This window comes from Nematostella vectensis, chromosome 13 (genome assembly GCF_932526225.1).
Source record: "Nematostella vectensis chromosome 13, jaNemVect1.1, whole genome shotgun sequence".
Taxonomy (NCBI): Eukaryota; Metazoa; Cnidaria; class Anthozoa; order Actiniaria; family Edwardsiidae; genus Nematostella; species Nematostella vectensis.
Genome location: NC_064046.1, coordinates 11,158,095 through 11,169,745, shown reverse-complemented (window position 1 = coordinate 11,169,745; position 11,651 = coordinate 11,158,095). Strand labels below are relative to the sequence as shown.

The 11,651-nt window shown below is 40.7% G+C and overlaps 2 protein-coding genes across 5 annotated transcripts in view; one reads left to right on the top strand and one right to left on the bottom strand.

The window, feature by feature from the left end:
• Positions 1 to 109: 109 nt before the first annotated feature.
• Positions 110 to 1,762, top strand: LOC5505879 (uncharacterized protein C20orf85). The gene is made up of 3 exons (XM_001626573.3): positions 110 to 295; positions 503 to 584; positions 940 to 1,762. Exons 1-3 carry the CDS (start codon positions 240 to 242, stop codon positions 1,210 to 1,212), a joined length of 411 nt encoding a protein of 136 aa, XP_001626623.1. The 5' UTR covers positions 110 to 239; the 3' UTR covers positions 1,213 to 1,762.
• Positions 1,763 to 1,918: 156 nt separating this feature from the next.
• Positions 1,919 to 11,651, bottom strand: part of LOC5505880 — a 35,141-nt gene continuing 25,408 nt past the window's right edge. For all 4 annotated transcript variants that reach the window (XM_048721123.1, XM_032374248.2, XM_032374249.2 and 1 more), the window contains 15 exons: positions 11,364 to 11,446; positions 11,037 to 11,158; positions 10,388 to 10,485; positions 9,348 to 9,554; positions 8,900 to 8,974; positions 8,324 to 8,381; positions 7,931 to 7,996; positions 7,266 to 7,570; positions 6,949 to 7,028; positions 6,320 to 6,412; positions 5,887 to 5,946; positions 5,049 to 5,105; positions 4,177 to 4,364; positions 3,318 to 3,438; positions 1,919 to 3,031 (listed from right to left, as the gene is read on the bottom strand). In XM_048721123.1, coding sequence (XP_048577080.1) covers positions 2,837 to 3,031; positions 3,318 to 3,438; positions 4,177 to 4,364; positions 5,049 to 5,105; positions 5,887 to 5,946; positions 6,320 to 6,412; positions 6,949 to 7,028; positions 7,266 to 7,570; positions 7,931 to 7,996; positions 8,324 to 8,381; positions 8,900 to 8,974; positions 9,348 to 9,554; positions 10,388 to 10,485; positions 11,037 to 11,158; positions 11,364 to 11,446 — 1,808 coding nt within the window. In that variant the 3' untranslated portion in view covers positions 1,919 to 2,836. The remainder of the gene's footprint in view (positions 3,032 to 3,317; positions 3,439 to 4,176; positions 4,365 to 5,048; positions 5,106 to 5,886; positions 5,947 to 6,319; positions 6,413 to 6,948; positions 7,029 to 7,265; positions 7,571 to 7,930; positions 7,997 to 8,323; positions 8,382 to 8,899; positions 8,975 to 9,347; positions 9,555 to 10,387; positions 10,486 to 11,036; positions 11,159 to 11,363; positions 11,447 to 11,651) is intronic.

Below are 11,651 nucleotides of genomic sequence, written 5' to 3'. Positions count from 1 at the left end.
AAGCAGGTATTAAAGTATTGGAGGTTTCAAGTGCTGCTGCTGTATCGTATTCCCCCGTGGCCTATCAGTCATGCATATTTTAATAATCTCTCCTCTCAATCACCATGCCAACGACGAGTCCTTGAAAGACAACACAACACAAGTTGGAGTTACTTTTTTAAGACCCAATAGAAGTTTAATTGCTCCAATTTCCTTGGTATCTCGCCGTACTCTAAGTACGATTCTTCTCGTTAACCGTCATGGTTTTCGGTAAGAACAAAACAGGATTGAACTTTGTTCACCAGGACCAAATCTGGTAAGTGAAGAAACTTTAAAGATTTAATCTTGAATGCATTTATAGCTATTTGCCGTGTTTTGTTTACCCGCTCTTAAGTTCTATAAACTGCTACTGAACTCTTAACTACCGAGTCCTTTAATACTATCATTTGCTGTTATCTATTAGAAGCTATTTGTGAAGAAAGGTTTTAAAAATTTACAGATTTATTTTTATTCGAATTTGTAGGAAAGACCACATCGGACACGAACACGGAGCGGCGAAGCACTGGCCGGAGAATTGGGGATTCCTTATCGAGCAATACAAGCAGGTAGAATCATAAGCTCTGTGAATCGCATGGCAGATATTTCTAACTAAGAAATAAGAAATCTTAGTTTGTTCTAGAAATGTTGTAGAATTTTCTTACCGCATCATACCGCGTCATACCCGAATTTCGGTTTTGCTTTTACAGCTAACTGAACTTGTGATTATCGTATTATATTTTTTATCTGTAGAGGCAATCGCTCGAGAGAAATTTCGCTGTTTAGATGTATTTTTTATTAGAAAAATAGCGTGTTGTCAGGGGCTAAAAGCGCCAGTCACGCATGCGTAAAAGCCAAACAAAGCAAACCAAAACAACTAAAAGATGTGGCTCTAAGTAAGCACTTATTTTATTACTCTTTCAGCTCGCAAATGAAGACAACAACATCGAAAACGGCGAGGCAGCAGTACGCGTAAAGCAGAGAAGGGAAAATTTGAAATTACCTCCGATAGACTCGAGTGTGGCGTCTCAATTATCTGTAGGAAGGTCAAAGGCAAGATATCCTTCAACCACGGCGTCCGAGATAGGGTGGCGATCAAGTCAAAGGCAGTGCAACTTGGAGAGATATGGAAGATACACAAAGCAAAAGAGCTCATTCTTAGGACAAATGAAGTGGCCACCAGAGGCAATTGGTTGATATACTAATCGCTGGTTATTATTTTTTCTAAATACAAATTCCCCTTGACCGCGTGTATTGCGCCCACGCGCGATGGTCTATTTAGGTTCCCTTCAACACGATACTGACTGCTCCAAAATTAACTTGTAATGGTGTTCACACGGGACCGCGCGCGTTTCGTCGGTTTTCACCTAGTTAGCACGGCCCCATGACAGACCTTACGCAAATCGACGGCATTACAAACGACGTCCGCGCTCACCTGCTCATGGTTATTTCAAAACGACGGGTGGTTATAAAACGAAGACCGTAAACCTAAGAACAAAAATAGAAGACCCTATATTGAAGCCCCAGACCCTATAAAATCCGTTTCTGCATTTTTATCTCTATCTAACATTTCTATGTAACAAAACAGTGCGACAGAGGTTATTTTTAATATTTTTCGAAAAGTGTTCTAATTTAAATTTTTATGTAAAATCTATAAGTGTAATATAACAAGAAAGTTGTTTTTGTATAATACTTGTTTTCGAATTATTTGTTGAACTTGTTGCTCTAGGAAAATATCAAAATCCTCCTCTTTGTTGTGTTTCATAAATTATACGGAGGGAAGAGTACATATGGGGAAACGTTTTTTTTTCCCTCTATAGGTGATTCAGCCCTTGAATCCCCCCCCCCTCCTCCCCCTAAGTCAAGATCTTGGGCAGGGAAGGGTAGACATTGAACACATTTCTCGGACAAATACTAGTTTTATTTTCTTTTGACAAGGTGGCTTAAATATTTGTTGCGTCTTCTCAGCTATCCACCAAATCTACTTACTACTGTCATATTTACAAACAACTTATTTAAACAAACACCAACATTAAACTCATAGCTGGTAGACTATTACACTACTAATATTTGAACGGGATTTTGGGATCACTATATTTCTAATACTTAGGTAACTTTAATAAAAACATTAAGGCTACAAGGATGATGCAAGAGAGTCTGGAATTAATAAAAATAGTTTTATACCGTTTTATACCTACACAAGTTTTAAAAAGGTTGTAGGTTGTTTAGAAACGTATTGATCCTAAATTCGCCCAGGATTCGTCTCCATTACGACCAATTCACAGTCTAAGAGAAAACTTTAATACAGGACAAACATGAGTGCTTCCCAATTGTATATTTATCGATATTCTGGTTATTTTTCGGCTTTTTTTAATTATTCAGCTGAAATTTGGCTTAAACTGTCCCATATACCACTCTCTTCCATTGACCGGTCTAGGCCATAGTCTCACTCGCAGGAGATTTTAGGCAGACGTCGCTACAAGTTAAGTTACAGTATAGTTAAAGTAGCTCAACTTGTTCATCTGATACAGATACTCGATAAACAACCGCCCTTATGAGCAGCCCGTCTACAACACAGATATGCCAGGTCATTAGCTAGGATTTCGAGCTAAGATATTCAATAGTAAACTTCTCCTAAGTGTCTGCTCCTAGCACAGCCACGGGCTTGCACTTTTAATGACAGCATCAAGGACAGCTACGGCAGAAAACCGCTTTGGGGTTACCTATGCTATTGAAAGCCACGTCGTCCAAGCCGTAGCCGGCCGCGTGTTGTGTTCCCTGTTTAATCATATATACGAGTCATTCCATGAAGAGCACAATATCAGGATTCCCCTTGTACTTGTACTTCAATCCGCTGCTCTGGTAATACGAACACTATGACAGACGTGTAGCTAGTCCCAGGCTCCGTTGGTGTAAATCTGACCGGTATTCTCACAAACCGATGAGCACTGATTCGTGATCTTCCGGGGATGTGTGATGGGAGGGAGAAAGGAGCTTGAGGGCGTTGGATCGGGACCTGTGCATTTCAAACAAGCGTGTTTAATAATGTAAGGACTGTTTTGATTATCATTGTTCAAAACTTAGACCAAGCAATATAGAGCATCAACATCACCATCACCATCATCCTGCAACAACAATCACCAACACCATCACTATGAAAATTACCATCATTATCAATATCACCTTCGCAAGAACAACCACTATCACTACAACAACCATACCCATTCAAATTAACATCGTCGTCGTCGCCGTCGTCGCCGTCGTCGCCGTCATCATTCTCGATGTCATCATCAATCACTCACCGTAACCTCAGCATCGGTGGTATTGCAAATCTTGACAATACTTTCAGATGTTCCACCAACAGCCGTCTTTGGAAAGATGACTTCACTCTCGTTAACATAAACTCCACGATTTCGCCGGGGTCTGGGGTGTAGACAAGATGATATCAATTATTCAGGTACACATAACCAATGTAGTGTATTCAAAAAAGACTAAAATAAAAATACATGAGACAATACAAGAGAAAATGCAATAGGAAAACACAAACAGCTTTTCTAGAGTCTGTACAAAAGTTTAGACAAGTTGGTGAAATTGGGTTTTGTGTAAAAGAGCAATAAATATTTATATTTTGATCGGTAAAGACCCCTTGTCAGCCACACCGTCTCCATTTAATGTATTAATCATTCAATATTGGAAGGCACATAATGCGAGGTAGGTGGATGCTTTTTCACACTTGGTATTTTAAGTTTATAATACTTGATTTGAAAGGTATGAATCAACACAAGGTTGAAAAGGTATGTTAAACGCCTCTGTGAAGCAGAGTGGTTGCGCTGACGTTTCGAGCGTTAGCCCTTCGTCGGAGCAAAAGAAACAATTAGAAATTGGGCACCTCGTCGCTGACATTGAGTTTCTTTTGCTCCGACGAAGGGCTAACGCTCGAAACGTCAGCGCAACCACTCTGTTTCACAGAGGCGTTGAACATACCTTTTCAACCTTGTGTTGATTCGTACCTTGTCTTCATCACGCCTACGCAGACCATCTTGTTTTTTCTACTGCTTGCCTGTAGTCTTTCTAGTTATACCATTGATTTGAAAGGTTTACTTGGCAAAGAGGGATCGAGTGACATTCCTTAAGGTACTGGGAAATAAGAGATCAAAGTACCTGTTGGTAGATTTTTCCGAAATCTTGCTTGTCCCATTAAGGATCACTGACTGCTTTTCTTGAGACTGGCCTTTCTGATGCGAAAGGTGTTCTACTTTTGCTGGAAGTCTTTTGTGTGTTATCGCTGGCTGATTTTCTTTCCCTCCCTCTCGTGTAATCTTGGTGAAAGGAGCATCTCTTACAATTGCCTATATGAAAAAAAGGCAACTTAATAAGCTTTACAATAGTACTACAATAAGTTTGCTGTCAACAGTACCACTCTACACTAATTCGTTCGATTTTTCTCCTTTCTTCTTTACTAATTCATTCGACTTTTTTTCTCGCAATTTTTTCGTTCTAATAATAAAAGTAGGGTGGTTTAGACCCACGACGCCGGCAAGAGGGCGCCTCGCGCACGTTCGATTGTGCGTGCACGCTAATTTTTGCCGGCGTCCCGTCCTGAAGAGGACGTGAAAAAGCATGAAATGCCATCCTGAACAGGACGCGACGCCGGCAAGAAAAGCGTGCGCGCGCAATCGAACGTGCGCGAGGCGGCGTCTTCTTGCCGGCGTCGTGGATCTAAATCACCCTAGTTAAAGGTAATAGCATTCATTCTGTTGTGTTTTCAAGAGGCTAGCATTCGCCATTCTTAGGTTGCGTGGGGGATTGGGTCGAGTTGATAAGCGAACAGCATGCTGGGACGATTTAAGAGGACGCAATTCAACATGGCGTTGTAAACATGTTGTTGCAAGTTTTTGAATTCTGCCTCCGGAATATCTTCGTCAGTTCGATTCACAGCCTCAACAATGGCATCATTCGGCGATGGTTTCACCCACTCTACTAACAGACTAATTGATATTCGCTGATGGATGGCTGTAACCAATAAGCTATACCTGTGCAAACACCTCTATCCTTTGCTTGTGAAGTCGCTTGAAGCCCTCATGTTGAAACTGTTAGTTAAAGAAAATGGGATATGATTAGAAAAAAAAAAAACAGTGATATGGGAAGCGAGTAGAATTATTTTGTGAAGGCATAAGCTATGTTTTCCTCCCACACATGGCCTGATAAAGTGGTTTTCAAAATCCCGTGCAACAAAATGTAATTGTCAAAATGTAATAGTCAAGCCAGAATAAAAGAGAACAAAGACGTTACAGTGTATTAGTACTAAATAAACTAAATAGTATTTCACGGGTTTTTGAAAACCACTCTAATAGTTATAAGATGTATTTTCGAGTTTACTTAATTTGGATTCAATCAAACATCCTCTTTCCAGTAACTTGGGCAACTTCTATCAAGTCATCCTAATTTCCCCGTCAGACAACACCATCAAACACGTTGTCAGTCTAAAAATAAGGTAGGATGGCAGAGGATCCAAAGCATATCATACCACTCGCACAATATAACACATCTTGTTTAAATTGCTTTTCAGAAGCGTTGTTCTACCATATGAATGCTCCACGGTTCGCTTTATCTGGGTTCTGCTGAAACAGTCTCATTTTGTAGACAATTCCAAAAGCGTACGTAATCTAGTTGCACGAGAACCTCGCGGTTGACCATCTTTTAAGGAAATCTCATATTCCAGGAATGTCACTGATACTACCTTAAGGTTCTACATACCTTGGTTCAGTTTATGGAAAAAATCTTAACTTTCACCACATTGTTTAAATGGAATCTCGTGTTGCAGGCTTTTTCCTAGTAGAAAATTCTACTCTATGATCTCATCAGACGTACCTTAAGGTCCCAGTGCTGGGAGTACTGGCCGGGGTCCATTGGCAGGAACTTCACAAGAATCTGCGCAAAGATAAAGTTGAAGGCGACCAGTTATGTACGACTTTATTTTTTCCCCAATACCAACCAAGGCATGGATTGACTTTCTAGAAAGGCTTGCATTAAAGGGACTTGAATAACAACCTCTTTTCATAATTTGGACGTTTAGATTTTTCTTTGAAAAGCAAAATAATGGAGCCCGAAAAAGCAAAACTGAAATTGAAGATTCAGCGTAATCTGTGCCTTTCTTTTTGGGTTTTCTATGGTTCACGTGACGTCACCCAATACCGTTTTTTCGTTTCTCTTGCCTCACGGCCAACTAAAGGACTACCCCTAGCACAACTGCAGGGACTTGGCTGTAGATTCATGATTCCCCTAATGGCGATTCCCAGTGTACCTTTAACAAATTTTTGCCTTGTAACATTCCTGAGCGCTTTTGGAACCAGAAGGCAGAGTAAGTGGCGCGGTACACATCACCAGACGCGTCACCCTGTAAGGAATAGAAAATAAACAGCTTTTCTGAAAAAAAATATTTAATCAAATCAGTAAATCCAGCTATAAGGCTTGTTAGCAAGGAAGGTAAAGTGATCCGTAGGGACTCCAAACCCCAGACACAAAGCTTTTTAGTTAGGAGGGGAAAGGCGTCCAGGGAAGGGTTCCAAAGGAGCCCGGCTGTTGCAGTTGCCAGAGCGTCACCACCTAATGAATTCCCAGTGGAAACCCAAGCCACGAAGCTTATTAGCTAGGAGGGGAAAGGCGTCCAGGAGAGGGTTTCAAAGAAAGAGCCTGGGTGTGGCAGTTGCCAGAGCGTCAACACCTAATGGTTTCGATGTAAGCTTTGCTTGGTCAGGTGTCAGTCGTACAGTGGCTGCCGCCTAAGGGGCATTTCTATGCCCTCTACGAGACGACGTTGTATACACTCTCGTTATTCAGCATTCCAGTTGCAAGGAGTGTGATGGGAATTAAAGATATTATATCTTGACATAGGATGACTGTGCAGTTGACTTGGGCCTTGCGTAGACTTACCTTGACATAGACAGGGGCCACAGAGCTCAGGTTCCAGGACACATTGGAGTCTACTGTACTTTCTAACACAAGCTCCGTGGCTAGGATCAAAACAAGACTTGATGTGAGTTTAAGGTAGGTAAGCAACAAAACATCATTCGATTGAAAATTGACTGGCCGACAAGAGAACTTCAATAACTCGAACTCCTCGCTAACTAAATCGTTTAGTTCCCCGATACTCTGAGTCATTTCTACAGGGATAACACAAACTCTCCGCAAAAAGCAAAAAGGAAATACGCTTGAACTTTGTTATAAAACGATGTAGTATCAACCCTTACCAGATTCTCCCCCCACCACCGTCTCTGCAAATTCCACCCTCTTATTTTTCACCACTAACGGGGGTAAGTGCGACGAGGGCAGGGGTGCAGAGGTGAACGGCGTGGCCATGCCCGTGTCTAGCGGCTTCATCTGACTGGTCCCCGGCTGGAATGGGGAGTTCTCCAGGACAAGTTCCTCACGGATCTGCACCCTGATTGGCTTTTGCTGGCCGTCACAAGTCACGTGCACCGTCCCGCTCCAAGGGAGGTCGATCCCTCGAGAGGAGAGATTAGCGGCGGGGCTCATCAGTACTGTTACTTGGCTCCTAGAGAGGAATGGCAGCGCAAAATTATCTTTTTGGAAATCCAAGGAAGCGTGAAGTGTGAGAAAAAAAAACATTGCTACGAGAGTCAAAACTGGTTTTACCCATCAAATTGAGTTTCAAGTGAAAGAGGATATAGTGTTTTGACTGGAAGCGAAACATCCAACATTTTTAAAAAACCCTCAATGAAAGTTAATTTCTTAAAAAGCTCCAGAAAATAGTTCCAAAAAAAAACGTCTAAAGGGACAAAAAGATAACGGTTGTGAGTTTAAAAAATGTCGATCAACCACTCGTTTGTTATTGTTTATCATTGAGAATACAACTGTTTATTCGAAAGGAAAGACAATCTAAAAATGAACCTACCTTGGCGGGACTTGGCCTCCTTCTGGAGTTATAGATAGGCAATGTCCTGGCCAACTGAACTCAAATCTAAGTGAGATACCACATGGAAAATCAGGAAAAACTACAAATATGAATACCTGTCAATTCTATCAGTCTTGTAGGTACAGATATATAATAAATAAATAAATAAATAAATAAATAAATAAATAAATAAATAAATAAATAAATAAATAAATAAATAAATAAATAAATAATAAAGAAAGAAATAGGAAACATAAAGAGACAATGTTTCAGAGACTAAAAAGGAGATAACACACTCAAGACAGATGTAGAAATCCTTGTGAAGGAGAAGCAAATAGAATAGAATCTTACTCCGTGTCTGTCTAGTGAAACAAGGCTATCGTATGTACCTACCGTAATGGACGCTCGGAAAAGTTAACGATTTGGAATCTTCCCACGGCTTGCTCTGGCACTATACAAAGACACGGGCCATGTGAATAATTCCTTTTTTTCTATAACAGTTATTATTTCTTTTCATAACATGGCCTGTGGTACCTTCAGAGTACCCTGGTTCCAGAGCCTTGAACGTCTAACTATTTAGTGGCCAAACCTCGCTGGTCACTAAATAGAGAGACGTTCGAGGCTCTGGAACCAAAGTACCTTCATAGTTATTGTTCAGTGTTGTTTTAAGGGCACAGTTAAAGACGACTGGAAAAAGATAATCGCCTGGACTTCTTATATGTGCTTCTTGTGTCTAACTTGGTTCTTACACTAAGGATACTAATCTACCGACTTTAATAGTCACAACAATAATAATAAGTGTCAATACTGAAATGCTATTTTACCCGTTATATGGTCAAAAATATTATGTCACGCAAAAAGACTCTGGGAAAATTATCTTAAATGATAATCTAATTAAGTACAGTTTAGACGTTTGGCTCAGGCTTGTCATAGCTTATGTCACGCTGACTGATGTACTGTTTTACTTACAAGTCTTACACGGTTTCAGCACCATTTGCTCGGGCGTCACTGCCCATGAGAGCTCTTCGGGAGAGCCAGCCTCGACTGAAGAAAATGAAAATAACAATACAAATAAATAAACAAACGAACAAACAAACCAACATTAACAACACAATCATATTATTACATCATCGGCGCAGTAATAGATTTCATATGCATTTGCTGTTAAAATAAATAAGCCCCTCCTTTGGCTCACTGTGATATCGGCGGATAATGTCCTCGGAGGAGAAATGGTCAACAAAATTTTACAGTTGCCCTCGAAGCTTTCCTTCTCGGCCAACTGTTTTTTTTTTCCGTACCATTTCTCATCATTGGACATTATCCGCGGATATCCCAGTCGCCAGAAGGGGTTTATTTACTAAATAACGAGAGACCTTTTTCTGTCACGTGCATGCATTGCTTATCTGGGTAAGCTTACCATTTCTGGCATCATTAAGTAAGGGACCTGCAGGCGCATTATCTGTCGGCCCGAGGATAGGAACCAGGTCCAGAGACTGATTTGCCTCAGCCTGTCCTCGGTCTACCAGACTCTCAGCCCTTGGCGAGCCTACAAGCTCGAGACGAAGCCGAGACACACAGCTCTGGAAGAACTTCGACCAATCAGGTGTGGAGGGATAGTTCACATCTAGAAAGAAGACGTGATATGGGTCAGAAGAGCACCAATTAGATAACATAGCAACTCACTACAGGTAATATGGTAACCTAATACCCTAAATAAGTTTTATCCCACGATGGGTAAAAGAGCCCTTGCAAGTCATACCTTAGTTATTGTTTTTAACCAATATAAAAAGACAAATTATTTTAAAGGAAAGCTAAATTATAGCAGAACCAGTTTTACGATTGCCGAGAATCCATTTCTCGATTGGAAATACATTAGTCCAGACCTGGGACTCTCTTTGCACTCGACATTCTGGCTCGCGTGAAAGAGGGTCCAGTATTTATTGCATGCGCATGCGCGAAAATACACCGCATATATGCGGTGTGGCCTGGTTGCTTAGTTCAAGATGGCTGCGAAAGGACGAGCGAGGGTTTATTTCAGAAATAATACGCTGATTTTGGTCGTGGGTAAATACTTGATTGTCAATCTTTTTTGAGAACAGGACAGATGATAATTAGAGTCTGGAAAATATACCAATCAAAGAGCTTTTCCGTTTTCGTTATTTTCACGCGCGCGCTTTAGGCAATAGCGTCGTTTCAGACGAGCGCGCGCTTTTTTGAATTTCACGCGAGCCAGAATGTCGAGCGCAAAGGGAGTCCCAGGTCTGTACTAGAAATACATATGATCGATCAAATATCTTGCTGTGTATAATTAAATGGTTTATGACAGGACAATGGTAACATTAGTATTTCATAGTTTAAATTGGTTGATTGACTTCCTGAAATCTCAGCGTTTAAATTTGAATATTCTTCCATCAGGTTTGCATCACTGGCATCTATGTTTATGTTAAAGGCGCCTACCTTCAAGGATCCTGTCCTCATCCAAGAAGACCGACAAGAAGTTGATTCCACTGTCTCCGGTGAGGGAGGGGCAAGACAGATCATTTTGCTGAACGTACCTGTGGATAAGAACAAGGAAAGAATGAGTGAAATCATAAAGTAATAAGCAAGAGTTCAAATAAGAAGCCAATGAGATATTGAATACAAAAACGAATGGAAGACGGGGAGAGCGAACACTACATTATAAAATGTGTTACCACGCCACTCAATTAAACCTGTCGCGAGAGATCGCTGCTAGGACCCAGCTGAATGAGCAACAAAGAAAATGTTAACAGTTGGAGTAATACTTGGTGTATAATGTAACTTTCCACTCACAACATATTGCAATCTGGACTAAAGTGAATCACATTTCGGAACGATTTTCGATGACATTCAGGGACTCATTTCATTCACCAACTAATAATAATAATTTTATTATTTATATAGCGCAAAATTCATTATCCATTTGATCTAATGCGCTTGCTGCCATTGTCTTTTTGTCCGAGGAGTGTTGATTCAAATTATCTCATCCAACCTGCATGAACGCAGCTAAGCAAAGATGCAGAAATCATGACAAAAACAAATAAAACTAGACTACATCATTCAAACATAGGTTATCCAGACAACTTGCCTTTTGTACTGACTTCTGATAACTTCATCACCAAAGTAGAAGACGACATTAGCGACAGTGCTGACCTCCCGCTGGCATTTTAGAGCATCATTTTCCAGAGGTAGGAATGACACTTCTAGTTGCTATCAAAGACAACAAAAGTGTTTGGACAACGAAAAGTAATCAGAAGTTGAACGTTTACTTTAGTTGTACAATTTTGCCTATATCCAAGTAGACGAATCTGCCCATAACACGGGGGCGCCCTTCCAAGTTATCGTTCATCAACCATTCTCCTGCTGTACTCAAAGTAATGCTTATTGGTATTAATTAAACAAGCCGGTGTCATACCTTTGAGCAGTGCTCATGCAAGATGAAATTATTGGGGGTGATGCCAAAGTGACTAGGCGGGTAGACGGACTTTGAAGAGATGTCTGTTATACACAAAACGCAATTCTTATTAGCAGACTCTAAAATGTTATTAATAAGGCGGCATATCCGACCATGACAACTTGAATACATCGGTTGGGTTTTTTTGGTGTGAGCTACAGACATATGAATTCTAATGCCTAGGGCACACTAGTGACACAACAACATATGCGCGCGCACTAAAAGAAACATGTTTTTTTCTCTTATGTT